The sequence below is a fragment of the Danio rerio genome, chromosome 17 (genome assembly GCF_049306965.1).
Source record: "Danio rerio strain Tuebingen ecotype United States chromosome 17, GRCz12tu, whole genome shotgun sequence".
Taxonomy (NCBI): Eukaryota; Metazoa; Chordata; class Actinopteri; order Cypriniformes; family Danionidae; genus Danio; species Danio rerio.
In genome coordinates this window covers 13,896,455-13,914,370 of record NC_133192.1, presented here as the reverse complement: position 1 = coordinate 13,914,370, position 17,916 = coordinate 13,896,455, and the positions used below count along the sequence as shown (strand labels likewise).

Genomic DNA, 17,916 nt, shown 5'->3' with positions numbered 1-17,916 from the left:
TATCTTTTATATGTCTATGCATCTAAAAATGTTATTTAGCCTATTACATAAGTGCCAATCCACACAGTATTTTCAGATCAGTATTTTCTAAAATTAAAGTAATTCTAGATTAAAAATAATTCTGGTAATGAATTAAACTCTCATTCAATTTAAAGGGATAGTTCACCCAAAAAATAAAAGTCATTATTTACTCACAAATTTCAAACCTTGGAGTCTCTTTCTTCTGTTGAACACCAAAGAAGATAGTTTGATAAATGTTAGAAACCTGTAACCATTGACTATGAATGTAAATGGTTACAGGTTTCCAACATCCTTTAGAATATCTTCTTTTGTGTTTAACAGAATAAAGAGACTAGGTAAAATATATATCCCTTTAAAAATGTCATTACAAAAGTGTTTGAAAATATAAGATATTTTTTATTTCAACCATGACGAGGTTAGTTTTTTTTTCATCTTTTTATATCTTTATCCATTAAAAATGTAATTTATTACATGTGTTGCCAGTACACAGTATTTTCAGATCAGGATTGTTTTAATTAAAGTAATTTTAGATTAAAAGTAATTACTGACAATGAATTAAACCCTCGTTCAATTTAAAAAGATAGTTCACCCAAAAACGAAAAGTCATTATTTACTCACTTGTTTCAAACCTTAATGAGTTTCTTTCTTTGTTAAACACCAAAGAAGATAGTTTGATAAATGTTGAAAACTGTAACCGCTGACAATGGAAGTCAATGATTACAGGTTTCCAGAACAAAGAAAGTAGGTGAACTATAAATCCCTTTAATAATGCCATTAAGTAAGGGTTTGAAAATATAGGATATTTATTTATTTTCACTGTATTTAATTTATGATTTCAGATGATTATTATTATTGTGTAATGTACTCTATACAGTAATGTATTAAAAACATCATAATCTAATTTATTAATATTGTTTTTGTGTGTTTTTGGAAGTATATAATATTTATTTTTAATTGTATTTTGTTTTTGATCATTTAAATTTGCATAATATTACATTAGTTATGAATAAGGATTTCTATTCATCATCCATCTAATTTATTAATGTCTTAATACATTGTGTTTTCTAATTATTTATTTTTACTGGATTTCCTTTAAAAGTATGTGTTGTTTACATTTTATGTACATGTTAACATATTTTATATGAATTATTTATTTATTTATCTATCCACATGTGCATGTAATGACTGATGCAATAAATGAAAAAAATTATACAAAGATTGTTCTCATGTATTTTCTTTTTGTAAACCTTATTTTTTTTTATGCATAATGAGAAAGTCACAAGGACAAAAACCAAATACCAGCAGTGCTTTAATTCCCTCTGCCTCTAAAATATATATATAGATATATATATATATTACAATTTCTGTACAGAATTATAGAGCCAAATCAGACACCAGCTGATCATGAGGCAAGTGAATGTATGTACAGCGGCAAAAGCTTGAGCATTTTTACCAAAAATAGAGCCTTAAAGACAGGACAGAAGACAAACCGACTGCATCCACATGGGCAAAGTACATGAAACCGTCCAAACACACGAAATCATCTCACACACTCTTTTTTTTTTTTTGGCACTATTGGCATACAAGCTCAACGCAGAGCCAAACACATCTCTGCATTTCTCAGATTAAGGTAGAAAAGATTTCACAATCTTTGCTGGCCGGCCAGTTCTGCTCATCCGACAACATGGCCATCGTACCGTACAATGATATAACCATATCATAATCTGCTTTCAGAGTCATGATCTCTTATGATCCAAGCTAAAAAGCTCAGCATGTGATAGTCAGTCCTTTGGTGAATGGTCTTCAGTATGATCAGCGTGCGTTCTGAGAAGATCTCAAGGCACCTGGAACATAAAGTTCAGAGATATGCCGATTAATATCAGGACAAAAACCACACAGTCACACACCAAATTGCTTTCACGAGCTTTATGAGATGCAAGTCAACTGTGGCCACATTTAATGCTGTAAGGTTACTAACAAAAATCTTGCTTTCGAGTTTACGTCACGAAATGAACGTTTAGACACATAAATACTACAATACTATAAGTACAGATGACTTTTTTGAATACACAATGTTACACAAACAGCAGTACAACATTTATACACACTATATTCATCACTGTCCATTTTCTTTTACTAATTACATGCAAACTCCTGATTTGTCGAAAAGGACTCATGCATTTTAACAATTGTAACAATCTGTCAACTTTTCTGTTGACTGATGTCAAATTCACATTCATAAAACACATTTTGTGCAGCAGCAAATTTAAGAAAACGGCATCTTTTGCTTTAAATATCGCAAAATAGGCCTTCAGTTTCAAAACGCAGCCTGGCTATGAGCTGTTTGGCCTTATTTTGGTGTAAAAATCTCCGCTAGAAACGCTCTTGATTTGAGTTATTCTATTGCCAGTCCAGATCCATTAGTTCCTTGTGTTTCCTCACCTCCTCAGCATGCTTGTCCTGGAAAAATACAAGAGAAAAAGAAAGAAAAAGATTAAATAATTGTTCAATCTCAAGTATGGAGTGTCTTAAGCATTGAAAATATCTACTAGTGACACAAAACGGAATTGCAGAGAAGGGTGTTTAGACCAATATGTAAATTTGTGCTTTTTGTTTCTCTAAGCAGGGGCGGACTGGGACAAAAATTCAGCCCTGGCACTGTAGCCACATCAGCCCACATTACCACACCGACACAGCCCACCCACGGACACGGACATTTACTATTTATTTTGGTGTACAGATGGTGAAAAAATATGACATTCTTGCCGGAATTTGATTACGTCCGAGTAACCTCAGATTGGGTCGGCCCATCTTGAAATCAGGCGGCCGTCACCAATTGGGCCAAATGCTTAACATTTATTATTATTATTATTATTTATTTGATTTTTTTATCATCATCATAATATCACATCTAGCAAGACATAAAAGCTGCCTGCACGTAAGAACAATACATATTAAAAAAAAAAAAAAAAAAAAAAAGACCGGCCCACATTTAAAAATTGGTCCGGCCCTTCTGGCATTTGCCAGAATTGCCAGATGGCCAGTCCGCCCCTGTCTCTAAGCAGCAAACTAGTCAAACATCTAAAACCAGAGTGATGAAAAAACAGCACTTAACGAAACATCTGATAATTTGGCACTCCATTGAAGTCACAATATTTTCATTTACATTAGACTTAATACTGTTGACTGATCTGAAGAAAGCAGCTTTTGCAGCATTAAACACACACAAAATAATAGTGTTAGTGTCGCTTTCAATTAGATTTGACACAGGATTAGAATTATACTTCTAATGGCCTGTGCACATGTAATGGAGGCCAGCTAGTAGGTGCTGTGCAGGTAAACCTCACTCCTCTAACCTCTAAAGCTTCTCTAGCGACTGACACTAGAGGCCATGGTCTTTAGCCTTTTTGGTAGAGCAACTGACTCCCATGTGGAAGGTCACCAGTTTGATACCAGTTTGGAGTGGGTTGAGTGGCGTAGGACTGGCAGGGTTACACACACCAGGACGATTATCACTCACTCTTATTGCCAATGTTTAATATCTCATTACCAGGCCCACACGAAATCTGCACATGCAGAATTCTGCAGATTTAATGTGTGTAGTAAATGTGTGTACATTCATATTTATTCAGTTTTTAAATTAATTTCTTTGAAAATATTTATATGATTTATTTACGATGTAGTTTTTAAAGTAATGTGTTCTGTCTTACAGTAGAGATATTATATGGGACACTTGCTTTGTTTACCAAGTGGATCTAATTGGATTTGCAGTGTAAACATTAAATACAAGTTAAAAAGGTATTACTTTTTGTTTCATATATTTTGTTTTTAGTTATGATACTCCCAAAATCATTCAGCATAAATCCGCAGATTTTTACTAAAATTCTCAGCAGAAATGGCTAAAAATGTCCGCAGATTCCGTCTAGCCCTACTCATGACTAAACCATGGGCGCCAATGTGAGTGGTCACAACAACACACCTTGGCCTCTTTTATTTGCTTGTTTGTTTTGACATGTTGACTGCTGAACTTACAGCAAACACAACTTGGTGGTGATTAAGCATAAACCGTCTATGCGAGCACACATTGCTAACGACAATGAAGAAACGTCAGTGTCAGGTGCTTTGAAAACTGTTGAAAACTGCCATCTTGTGCACAAGGCTATTTTTGTTTTTCATAAAGCAGCATCTAACGTCAGGATTTTTAATCTGCTCACCACCAGTGAAAATTGCTTGGGTGTGAATGCTAAAACATGTTTAAAAATATCCTGACAATAAACCTTGATCTGGTGGATGTCTGACTTTGACAGAACAGATTACCACATGATAGAAGGTGGAGCTTCAAAGCCACACCCACTTATTACATCCATACTCTAAAAATGATGCTTGCTGTTTGTTCAAACTACTTATTTAAAACGAGCTGAAACAACACTCTTATTGAGTTTATTTTTTTGGAGGGACAGCTTAATTATTTTGTTCAATCATCTTAAATTTATAAAAACTTATAAGTTCACTTAATTTCTTCATGTCATCTCAACACAAATCGATTGTGTGGAACCCAGTATTTTCCACAGTGAATGGCAGTTTAAAGTTGTTTGCTTCTGCAAGCTGTTTTGAACTTCCAAAATGAACCTAATTTTGGCCTAATTTTGTTTCACAACTGAGGTGTGTTGCACAAAATGAGTTGAACAAGCCAATCAAATCCAACCTGATTAAGATCAAGGGGTTTTAAAACGCTTATGATATAAACAATCTTGGTCAACTGGTAATGTTTTTTTATGCAACAGACATATATGTCACTTTGCTCACAGCTGATTGGTCCACTTCAGAGTTGCGATCTCAAACTCGAAATAAAACCTGCTTTAGATTTCGAAGCAGTTCAGCTATGTAGATTAAGTTGTTTTGGCGACAAAACCAAACTCACCTCCACTCAAAAATATCTAATGGTGCTTGTTTGAACTACTTATTTTAAATGAGTTGAAACAACATAATTCTTGAAGATTTTTTGGGGGGACAACTTAATTCTTTTATGTTAAATTTACTAGAAATTCTATGTATTTACTAGAACTTCTATGTTAAGCTGCTTTTACACAATCTACATTGTAAAAGCGCTATAGAAATAAAGATTAATTAAATTTAATCAAATTTGTAAAAACAATTAAGGTAACATAATCAATTAGTGTTGGGACAACATGAAAGAATTGTGTGGAACCCTTTTTTACAGTGATCTTAAGCCCCGAAACTCAGAGTTTGCTCAAACTAAATGCAAACTTACCTGTATAAAAGCCCAAACTGTTACATAACAGGCCTCAGCTTATTTATTTCTTTGATTAGACTGTTCAAAACCCACTGCAATTCCCTTTTGTGTTACTAGGGGTGCTGCTGCACCTTTAAAAAATGTAAGTGGTTTTCAGATAGTCATGATTGGCCGTACCTTCTCCTGAAGACGCTCCAGCATGGCGGCGATGTGAGCCTCCCTGTTCTCCTTGTTGATCTCCATTCTGTGCTCCAGCTTTTCTTTGGCCATCTTCATGAAGTTGTTGTGTTCCTCCAAGGCTTTCTGGGCCACCTCTCGCTCATGCTCTCTCTTTTCAGCCAAGTGCTTTAGAAGTTCAGCTTCCTGACACTGGGGAGAAAAACCCAAGCAGAAATATGAGACTCAGCTATAAGTACATGTATATGCAGTAATGTTCATGCTAACTAAAACATATTCAACATTTTCAGGTACTTAAAACAGTACCACTTTACAGAGGATTACATTTGTTACTGATAGTTAGATTTAAAAAACCATGAGAACACTTCTAAAGTATTTATTAGTTTTTGTTAATGTTATTTTCATTATTAACACATTTTAGTAAATGTTTAAATCCAAAATCAAACAAAAAGGGCTTCAGGGGTAATTAATATGTCTGTGCTTATTGGATGAGGGATTTACAAAGATAAATAACAAAATCATAAGTCCAAGACACTCGACAAGTAAGTGAAAAAAAATTAAAGACAGTCTTTATTAAGCTTTATCAATATTAGTTAATCAACATACATTTGTTCATTAATAGTGTCACAGTCATCAGCGATCCAGCATGTGCAGATCACTAACGGACTACAAATCTGCTGGTATATGGACTACAAGTTCCAGTCATGCAACACACACACACACATCTGCTCCAAGTCTCCATTGATTACATTCCCACAGCTGATGCTGCTCATGGACTGATTAAACACACTTATATATGGCTTACATTGACACGCCTGAGTCTTGTTATATTGTTAGTGAACATTTCGACGCAGTTTTCTTGTCTTGCCGTGTTTTTGACCCTCACCTTGTTTGTTTGTTTATGTTGTCTGCTGCCCGCCTGTGCTGACCTATCGCCTGTGTTTTTGACTACGACTCTGGATTTGCCTGCATACTTTTGTTTGCTCCTAATTGTGACCGTTGTTTGCCTGTCTATTCTCAATGAACCTGTGTTTGGATCTGCACTCCCTTGTCTGCATCCACTTCACATTACAAATATAGTTTGTGTCAGCTCATTTACATTAAATCATATTTACAAATAACAAAATCATAAGTTCAAGGAACTCAAGAAGACAATGAAAAAGCCTTTATTAACATGACTATTATTTAAAAAAAAATGTATTAATTACCACTATTATTTAAATAATAGTCATGTTAATAAAGGCTTTTTAATTTTTTCACGTACTCGAGTGCCTTGGACTTTTGTTATTAGTAAATGGTATTTAATGTAAATGAGCTAACATCAACTATCAATGAACAGTTGTACAGTGTGTTGATTAACGAATGAGAATAAAGCTTAATAAAGATATCTTGCATATAAAAAGCTATAGAAATATTTGAAAAGAAAAAAACTGAATTAAACCGAAAATATAAAAATAATAATACATTTTTTTAAATTATTTATTTTAACTAATAAAAACATGAAATATTCCTCAAATAATACCAGTGATATTGCAGTAAGAGAGTTTGTTTTGCTTCTGCAAGCTGTTTTGAACTTCAAATTAACAATAATAATAATAATCAAATAATAATAATAATACAAACTTTATTAATAATAACACAAACAATAAATATTTCTAAAATAATACCAGTGAGCACATCCAAATGTGAAACTGTACTACACTGTACTAAACTATTTTTTGTTATATAGTTATTGTTTTGTAATTTATTGTTTAATTAGTTAACGCGACTTGACTTTTGGCTTGTTACTGATTTTATGCAAGGGTGTAATTCTCTGGATTTTTTATTTGTTGTTGTAAATTTTGTAGCGCATAGGTCTCAAACTCAATTCCTGGAGGGCCGCAGCTCTGCACAGTTTTGCTTCAACCCTAGTCAAGCACAGCTGATCCAAATAATCAAGGTGTTCAAGACTACTATAGACCATTAGTTAGGCAGGTGTAAGTTGGAGGTGGTTGGAGATAAACTATGCAGAGCTGCAGCTCTCTAGGAATTGGGTTTGAGACCACTGTTGTAGCCTTTGTAGCGCATCATAAATAAAATATATTAATATCATTATTATTATTAAGAAAAAGCAAAATTCTAACTGTTTTGTTTTCTCATTATTGATAATAAATGATCCATAATAATATCACTATGAATATTATTGCTAATTAAAACATAATTAAAAAAAATTACTCAGATTATTTCTACATGAAAGTCAAAACTTTAAAAATAGCATATAAAGTTATGTTTTCAATTAAAAATCTGATGTATTTCTATATTGAGTATTGACTCAGAAACCATTATAAAAGTCCTCACCTTTCTTCTCTCCTCAGCGGCGTCCAGCTTCTTCTGAATCTCCTCCAGTGAAGGGTCCCGGCGAGGTGGGAATGTGGGGTGAAACTCCCTCTGACCGTCAAAAGATGGAGGTCTGAGAATGACCTCAAAGGCCTGGCCTGATGAGCGCTTGTTTAGCTCAATCACCTCCATGTCTTTGATAATTCCCAGGTTGAGGTCTACAACATCTAACAGAAGAGCAGTAATGGTTAAAAATATTCATTCAACTAATTATAGGCTACTTGAACATAAATAAAGTTCCTGATATATATATATATATATATATATATATATATATATATATATATATATATATATATATATATATATATATATATATATACACACACACACACACACACACACCTAATATATATATATATATATATATATATATATATATATATCATTACATTTAAAAATTTGATATCTAATTTATTTTAATTAGCAAAAACAATAAATATTCCTAAAATAATCCCAGTAACATTGCAGTATGACAGATTGCAGATGTTTGCTTCTGCAAGCTGTTCAGAATTTCCAAATAATAATAATAATAATAACCAAATAATAATATAATTCAAAAATAATAATCCACATTTTATTAATAATAATAAAAACAATAAATATTCATAATATAATACCAGTCAATTTACAATCAATTTACATCCATCCAAGGTCAAAAACACTCATTTCATCATACAACTCAGCATTAGCTCTGGTCTGAAAATGCACTCAAAAATATTATTTTGTTGCTTGTTCAAACAACTTGTATTTTAAATGGGTCAAAACAACACAATTCTTGAGATGTATTGGGATTTTTTAACTTAAATTTATTAAGTTAACTTCATCCATTTGTGTTAAGACAACATGAACAAATTGTGTGGAACCCAGCATTTTTGGCAGTGTTTTTTTTTCAAGAATTTCTTTAAGCACCACATTATAGGTAATTGTAGAATTTAAGAGATTATTTTCACATTTCCTCACACTTAAGTGGTTTTTAAACCTTTATGAGTTTCTTTTTTTGTAATACACACCAAAGAAGATATTTTGAAGAATGTTGGAAACAGGTAACCACTGACCCCCATAGTGGGAAAAAATACAATTGAAGTCAATATTTACCACGGTTATTAAACAGTATTTTACAAGTAAAGGATGAGAAAACTATGACAGATTTTTTAGTTTTTGGTGAACTTTTCCTTTAATACACTGCAGTTAAAATACAGTTTCAATGCATCATGTAAATTTTGAGATTTTGCCTTATCATTAAGTGTCTTTCTTTTCAGTTTAACAGAAAGAACATTTTAGGTGGAAAGGATAACTTTTGCATGAATTTTACAAGTACACATTTAGGACGTCAATTCTCCAAATGAAATTTATTTTTTACAACAAAAAAAGTATTTTTTAAAAGTAGACTTGTCATCGTATTTATATACTACAATTCTCTGATGATTTAAAATGCTTCTTTTATCCTCACTTGTAAGTCCCTTTGAATAAAAGCATCCGCTAAATGAATAAATGTAAATATAAATGCAATGAGCCATAAATCTCCACTTCAGAAGCACTTACATTACATACACCAAACTTCACAGAGGATAAGTGCACATGACTTGCAATGTTTACAATTCTGATAGTCATCAACCAGCTGTGAAAATATGTTGTTGATAAAAAAAAAAAACAGATGGAGCTTAAAATATGGCTAAACAATCTGAATCTAAATTATGTTAATTGGATATATTAGCAATTGTAATGTAATAAAACTGAATATAATATGGCATTAAAATTTGTTTTGAATTTGAATTAATTCATTTGAATTTCAATTTCGTAGCTTGAATATTGAACATCTGAAATTAAAGACAACTGAATTTTTAAAGTCTGATTATAGACGTATTTTTAAACTTTAATTTGTTTGTATGACTTCATAGACTGCAGACATAAAACCTACCTTGTGTTTTCTTGGTGGGCTTTTCTCTGGGCTCTGGGAGGATGCAGGAGCAGAAGAGAGACACTAGAGGGAGCTCCTTCATCTTTTCTCTGTACGCTGCATAGAAGATAGAAAAGAGTTATTTTGAGCTAACATCGCTACCGATGAAATGCCATGTGCTCACATCATTCCTTCAGCTCACACACGCGTATATAAACGAACAAGTGGACTTTCACGTACCGGCGAGAGTCATCTTTCCTTCGAAGTCCTCTGAGGTGTTTCAAACTCAGCTGATTCTGCAGAGAGAAACCATGATGTAATCAGAAACAGAGGCGATCGATTCTCTGTCTTTGTCTTCGCATTAAAGTCCAACAAAGGTTAGACATCCCACAGCAAATGCAGATTATGAATACTACAAACAAATATAGCCACTGAATTGAAAAATAAACTATTGACATGCAAAAATACAGCAAGATTATGCAGATTGCATCAAATGTTTCAAACATAACTATCTTAAACTGAATGCTATTTATACCTAAAACAATAATAAAAAAGAAAGATAATATATATTGTAATAAAAAATAATAATACATGTTAATAAAGATATATCCTCAGATGTACTGTACCTATAATGAAAATGTTTGAGATGTTTTAATAAAAAAACGACAGTAATTTTTGGTTTAGTGTTAAATTACTAAACACAAGCATAAAATAACACAGTATATGCATCATATAATCCCCTAAACTAATCAAGCATTAATTGAAATAGTCAGAAAAGGTAATATACTTGATTCCAGTCCTTCGCAAACGAGAGCTTGAATGAAAGAGTTTTGTACAGGGTTTATGATCATCTCTCTGCCTACGCTCTTTTTTCTCTCTCTCTCTCTCTCTCTCAGTTTTTCGTTCATCCTGCCTCTGCCCTTGCTGTGCCCACTCATTTCCCACACTCACCATCTCTAAACTTTAAGCCGCCCTCAATGCATGCATGGGCTCAGGTTATAAAACATTTTGCACACTTTTCTAGAAATCAGTGACAAACTGCATGCACACAAGGACAAAATCAGCTTCTGTTGTATTGATGCCAGCAAAATAATGATTCTTCTGGTTGTTAAAAATGTATTTAAAATGTATTTAAACTTAGAAACTCTGCATCATGAGCATCATTTTCAAGTCATGAGGGACAAAATGAATGCACTTAAAGTCAAAATCAGCTCCAGTTTAATTAATGCCAGCAATATAAGAATTAAATTTAGAATTAAAAGGTTAATATCTCTTCTTTTACGGAGTAGTTCACCCAAAAATAATAATTTATTTGCCCTTCACTTGTTCGAAACCTATTTGAGTTTCTCTCTTCTGTTAAACACACACAAAAGAAGATAGTTTGAAAAATGCTGGTTGATGAAACCCATTGACTTAGTAGTATTTAATCCCACTATGGAATCAACGGGTCCCAGCAACCAGCATTCTTCAAAATATCTTATATTTGTGAAACTCATCATGAAGGTTAAAACCACATGAGGGAGAGCAAATGATGATGTCATTTTACTATTGGGGTGAACTATCGCTTTAAAAATGTGCATCAAAGCACCAAAGGTAAAAACAGTGAATCTGCATGGCATTAAATGTGCACAGTATTCGAAGTCATGAGGGACAAAATGCACGCACTCAATGTCAAAATCAGCTCCGTCTTCAGTAATATAATAACATAGACATTGAAATGCAACCAAACAAAAATGCATATGATTGTAGCTGGAAATGCAAGTCATATTCATAACCTCCTACTGCTTTCAGATCAAAAAAAGCTTGTTGTTATGAAAGCAAAGGAAGTGGCGCTCTATGAAGAGGCTGTGGCCTTTCGCACAGCAGCACATACTGTAATCTCACCTCTCTGTACCGCCCACAGTGCAGACTACAGCATGCTATCTGCAGGACCTCCAAGCTCATTATGCATTCAGATGTACTTTGCCTTAAATCACCTTAAAATGAACTACAGTCTTTTCCTTTTTTGTTTTTAAAATTGTACTATATTCAACATATATATAAATACACTCTTTAAAAATATAGTATAAACATTACATATATAATGCTAAAATATATGCTCAGTATCACAAATCTAAATCTTGCAAGCAGAAATTCTGCAATGCAACACAATCCACCCTCAAAAAATCTCACATTTCAGTACTATTTAAAATAAAACTAATTAAACTTTCGGTACAAACTTCCAAATCACATTACGCCAACACATGCATGTCTCATTATCCTGCAAAAACATTAAAACAATAAAGCGAATACAAAAATTCTCCTTTACTCACCAACAGTTCACTCTAGTCTTCAGTCCCGAGTCTTTCCCTCACGTTCAGCCTGACAGTCTGCTGCTGTTTGGATGCTCAACCTGGCAGCATCAGCACCACCTCTGCTAGATAAAGCATGACATCACCTTCCAGAGCTCTGATTGGTCGAGAGGGATGCAGGCTCCTCATGGGCTGGGGAGGTGGTTAACTCTTTGTTGAAAGAAAAAAACGGGTTGTGAATACAGAGAAGGAAACACTCTGCAGCAGAAATGCTCATTTATAACGTGTAAGTCAGTCTGTGATAAGAAACAGAATGTAAAATAATAATAATATAGATATTAATATTGAGAATAATTTAATGGGAATATCTAGATACTTCAGAGCTTTTAACCTAGAATCTTTTTCTGTGTTAGTTCATTTGGGTTGGGATTTTATTTCATTACGTGCACTGTCGTGTGCTAAACCAGCTCGGTCTGGATTTTGGAGCTGTTTGAAATGTCACGTCTAAAAACGGAGGAGGACAGGGATTTGTGTGTCATCTTCTCACTCGCTCACTCATGGCTGGAGTCTTGCTGATGACTGTGACATAATAACCTTGCCAACATACTCGTCTGGATCGGGCCTGTTTGAACAGTCTCTCAATAGCCCGTCTGTTGCATTGGTGCAACGCCAAATCCGTTTACTAGAGTTTTAGCGATTAAATCAGTTTAGTTTCGTAGACTAAATATGATTTCAAATTGAAATTATATTCAGTATATGGAAGCCACTTCACTAATTTGACATTATTTATGTTTGTTAACTCGCATTTCTCAGAGCATATGCTTAGATGGGCCTCACATGAACCTGTTTGCACTGTTTGGTCTCTCAGGTGAGGTGGAAAAACTCCCAGGGGTCTGATATGGATGTGGAATATGGCGGAACAGAACACACTGTACCTACGTTATTTCCGAGCAGCGCTAACACAGTGACGTCAGGCACTCAACCTACAAAATGAAACGACCCGTCATGCATCACTGAAAGACAGGTTCTCTCATGTTGTAATAAACTCATGTACAAAATGTGTGCAAAAATTTTCACCCCCTCACTAAATTACACGCAATGATATATGATGAATATATTTAAATGCAAGTAAAAAAATGTTCGAAAAAACTGTCACCAAATTATATATAATGCAAAAAAAAAAAAGACTGTATGCATTTTCTATATTCAAGTAATAATACAATTGATTAGTGCAAAGATTTTCAACCCTCCTCTTCACTGAATTATATGTAATGCAAAACAGAAGACTGGATGCATTTTGTCTATTTAAGTAATAATACAATAAATTGAAAAACAGTTCGTGCAACCCCCCACCTTCACTAAATTATATGTGATGCAAAACAAAACCCTGGATGCATTTTGGTCTATTAAAATAATAATATGATTAGTTTTTATGCAAGTAAACACTTTGTGCAAAAAATTTCACCCCCATCTTCACCACATTACAGTATATGTGATGCAAAACAAAAGACGAAGTAATAATACGATTAATTTATATGCAAGTAAACAATTTGTGCAAATATTTTCACCCCCCTCCCCTCACTAAATTATATGTAATGCAAAACAAAAGACTATTTGCATTTTCCCTATTTAAATAATAATAATACAATTCATTTATATGCAAGTAAACAGTTTGTGCAAAAAAATTCACGCCCACCTTCATCTTCACTACATTATATGTGATGCAAAACAAGTACTGAATACATTTTCTCTATGTAGGTAATAATACGTTTAATTTATATGCGAGCAAACAATTTGTGCAAAAAATTTCACCCCCTTCCTCTTCACTTAATTGCATGTCATGCAAAAGAAAACACTAGATGCATTTCGATATTTAAATATATACGGTTGACTTTTATGCAAGTAAACAATTTGTGCAAAAATGTTCACCCCCATCATTACTAAATTATAATGCCAAACAAAAGACTGGATGCATTTGATCTATTTAAGTAATAATATGATTAATTAATACGCAAGTAAACAATTTGTGCAAAAATGTCCCCCCACGAATTTATAAATAATGCAAAACAAAATACTTGATGCGTTTTCTCTTTTTAAGTGATAATACAATTAATTAATATGCAAGTAAACGAATTGTGCAAAAATGATCACCCCCCTTCTTCCCCAATGTAAAGTGCTGGGTTTGGTATATTCTGGATGTGTTGACTGAAGGGGCCGCAGGGGGAGGGGAGAGAGACGGTAGAGATGATGTCATCCAGCTGTCTGTGAGCTGGAGAGTCGTGTGCATACTGGATTTTTTACATGGCAACAGAGCAAAAAAAAAAAAGAAATGCAGCAAATAACATCCTGCATGGGATCAACAGAGAAAAAAAGAAGACGATGATTGGAAATTGTGGTAGTTTAGTCTTTTTGCGATATTGAGAGCTAGGTTGAGGGATAAAGGTTGGAAGGGGGATGTGGTGATGCAAACAATGTGCCTTCAAGGAAAGCCTGATCATCACTGGTAACCCTGCTATGATGTCATTTTCAGCCAATCAGAAGCGTTGTGCTGGATTCTCTAGCAAGAATGATGCAGTTTCCAGCACATCTGACCTGAAAGATGGGGATGATGATGATGAAGCTAATCATGCATACACAAACTGCACTCGTTATTTCTTTATGTACAATATTAATGTTAGCAGCAAAATAAATCAGCTGAAGTGTTTTAAAATTGAAAGAAAGCATATTAAATACAAGTACAGTGCTTTTTTGTGTAAAAACAATTGCCGTAACAGACATGTAAAAATTAAACATCATATTTATTATTATATGTGCGTACATATATGGACTGTACTTATTAAAATACATTAATATATTTATAGGGCGATGCAGTGGCGCAGTAGGTAGTGCTGTTGCCTCACAGCAAGAAGGTCGCTGGTTCGAACCTCAGATGGGTTGCAGCTGAAAGGGCAACCGCTGCTGGATAAGTTGGCAGTTCATTCCGCTGTGGCGAACCCAGATTAATAAAGGGACTAAGCTGAAAAGAAAATTAATGAATGAAAAATATGGGTGATTTATATTTTTGAAAGAAAAATTCTTATTGACAAATGTGTCAAATGTACAACAGCAAACACTGATGATATGAAACTGAAAAATATTAATTGGATTTACTAACATTTTTAAGGTAAGTTGTTGCAAACACTTTATATGGCTGAATTTAAACAAACTAATTAAGTTGAATATTACTACATTTAATTTGTTTAAGCCCATATAAATTGTTTGCAACCACTTACCTTAAAAATGGAGTAAATCTAATAGATCATTACTTTTCAGTGATTTATAAAGATATCAAATTAACGGCTGCACTTTGATCCTTAAATAGAGTAAATTATTGCAAATTATTCTTGTTCTATATATGAAATTATTTTGGTGTAAATGCATTACACTGAATTACCTTTTAGTACATGACTTCTGTAAACGATGGACAAAATATTTTCTTTTTGCTCTGGAGTCAAATAAATTGAATTAAAATATTTCTAAATATGAGAATATTTTGGTATGAATGTATAACACTGAATGACATTTTAGTGCATCTGTAAATCATGAGCAAAATGTATTATGTATTGCTCTGGAATCAATTAAATTGAATTAAATTAATTGAATTAAAACATTTAAAAATATGAGATTATTTTGGTTTAAATGCATTCTACAAATGTACATTTTAGTACATGTCTTCTGTAAATCATGGGGAAAATGTATTATTTTATGCTCTGGAATCAAATATATAAAATTTAATTTAATTGAAAGATTTGCTGTATTACATTTTATTGATGCTTGAAAAACTCAACGTATGTTGTTTTAATGAATCTTAGTACTTCTGTTTGGGTGTAAAATTACAGGTATTTTCCAAATACAATACTTCATGCGAAATCCACCGTCATCTGTGGTAAACACTGGTAAATATTCTGACATCAGTAAGTCATCAGTCTAATGGCTGGCGTTTCTTGTGGCAGAATGAGTGATGGGCACACTTTGCTTAAGAGGAACATTATGGTTTACCAGCTGAGTTATAATACAACACACACAGTGATGAGCTCATTCTGACACACCCCTCCTGAATAATACAGCACGCAACAGTCAATAATTCATACGCATGCTTTGTTTTGAGACAAAAATGCACAAATGCTGAGATTTTGTACTTTGGTTTTTAAAACACGATGATTAAGATCCATGATAAAATCTTTCTGACGCCACACTGAAAAACAATTCAGTTTTTTTTCTGTAAATCATACTTAAATGTATGATAAATGCATCATTTTAAACTTAAAATAAGCCAATTTATGATAGGGCAAACTGTTACAAGTGTCTGACATGTTTTAATGTTTATAGATTAATTTTTATTGTGTATATTTACTGTATGTACAGTATATATACACTCACTTTATTGTCCAACTGCTCGTTAACGCAAATTTCTAATCAGCCAATCACATGGCAGCAACTTATTACTCAGCATTTAAGCATGTAGACATGGTCAAGACAATCTGCTGCAGTGTAAACAGAGCATCAGAATGGGGAAGAAAGGGGGATTTAAGTGACTTTGAACGAGGCATGTTTGTTGGTGCCAGACGGGCTGGTTTGAGTATTTCAGAAACTGCTGATTTACTGAAATTTTCACGCACAACCATCTCTAGGGTTTACAGAGAATGGTCAGAAAAAGAGAAAATATCCAGTGAGCGGCAGTTCTGTGTGAGCAAATGCCTTGTTGATGCCAGAGATCAGAGGAGAATGGCCAGACTGGTTGTAGCTTATAGAAAGGCAACAGTAACTCAAATAAGCACTCGTTACAACCAAGGTTGTAGCAGAAGAGCATCACTGAATGCACAACACATCCAACCTTGAGGCGGATGGGCTACAGCAGCAGAAGACCACACCGGGTGCCACTCCTGTCAGCTAAAAACAGGAAACTGAGGCTACAATTCGCACAGGCTCATTAAAATTGGACAATAGAGATTGAAAAAACATTGCCTGCTCTGATCAGTCTCGATTTCTGCTGCAATATTCAAATGGTAGGGTCAGAATTTGATGTCAACAACTTGAAAGCATGGCTCTTTCCTCCCTTGTATCAACGGTTCAGGCTGGTGGTGGTGGTGTAAAGGTGTGGGGGCTTTTTTCTTGGCACACTTTGGGCCCACTAGTACCAATTGAGCATTGTGTCAACATCACAGCCTACCTGAGTGATGTTGCTGACCTTGTCCATCCCTTTATGACCACAGTGTACCTTTCAGCAGGATTACACACCATTGTCATAAAGCGTGAATCATCTCAGACTGGTTTCTTGAACATGGCAATGAGTTCACTGTACTCAAATGGCCTCCACAGTCACCAGATCTCAATCCAATAGGGCATCTTTGAGATGTGGTGGAACAGGAGATTCACATCAGGAATGTGCAGCCGACAAATCTCCAGCAACTGTGTGATGCTATCATGTCAATATGGACCAAAATGTCAGGAATATTTCCATTACCTTTCTGAATCTATGCCATGAAGGATTAAGGCAGTTCTGAAGGCAAAGCGGGTCCAAACTGGTATTAGTAAGGGGTAGCTAAAATGTTTTTATTTGTATTTTTTTTTATAACAAAATTATGTTTGAGGTATATATGATAGCCTTGTATTTAGACCTTTAAACATAAATGTCCAAAAATTAAATCAATCACTCAAAAATCTGAACCGATCCTTTCATAAACTTTTAATATGCTGCTTTTCTTTAGCAGTATTGACATTCAATCCATCAGCCATCATTTATACAGTAGCTCAATTAGCTTTAACATTTAAACTAATAACCCTCTTGCTCTTGTGTGATGTGATAGTGTATTGTATGTGTGTTGTGGAAGAGCAGGTCATCTGTGCAGACTCTAAAC

At 33.9% G+C, this 17,916-nt stretch overlaps 1 protein-coding gene across 3 annotated transcripts in view; it reads right to left on the bottom strand.

The window, feature by feature from the left end:
• Positions 1–1,317: 1,317 nt before the first annotated feature.
• stmn4l (stathmin-like 4, like) overlaps positions 1,318–17,916 on the bottom strand; it is a 22,595-nt gene continuing 5,996 nt past the window's right edge. The window contains exons 2-8 of one of the 3 annotated variants that reach the window (XM_005158637.6): positions 12,041–12,229; positions 9,969–10,024; positions 9,750–9,845; positions 7,790–7,995; positions 5,453–5,644; positions 2,464–2,481; positions 1,318–1,865 (exon numbers count right to left, since the gene is read on the bottom strand). In XM_005158637.6, the coding sequence (XP_005158694.1) occupies positions 1,857–1,865; positions 2,464–2,481; positions 5,453–5,644; positions 7,790–7,995; positions 9,750–9,845; positions 9,969–9,981 (534 nt within the window). In that variant the 5' untranslated portion in view covers positions 9,982–10,024; positions 12,041–12,229 and the 3' untranslated portion in view covers positions 1,318–1,856. 3 annotated transcript variants of the gene reach the window in all.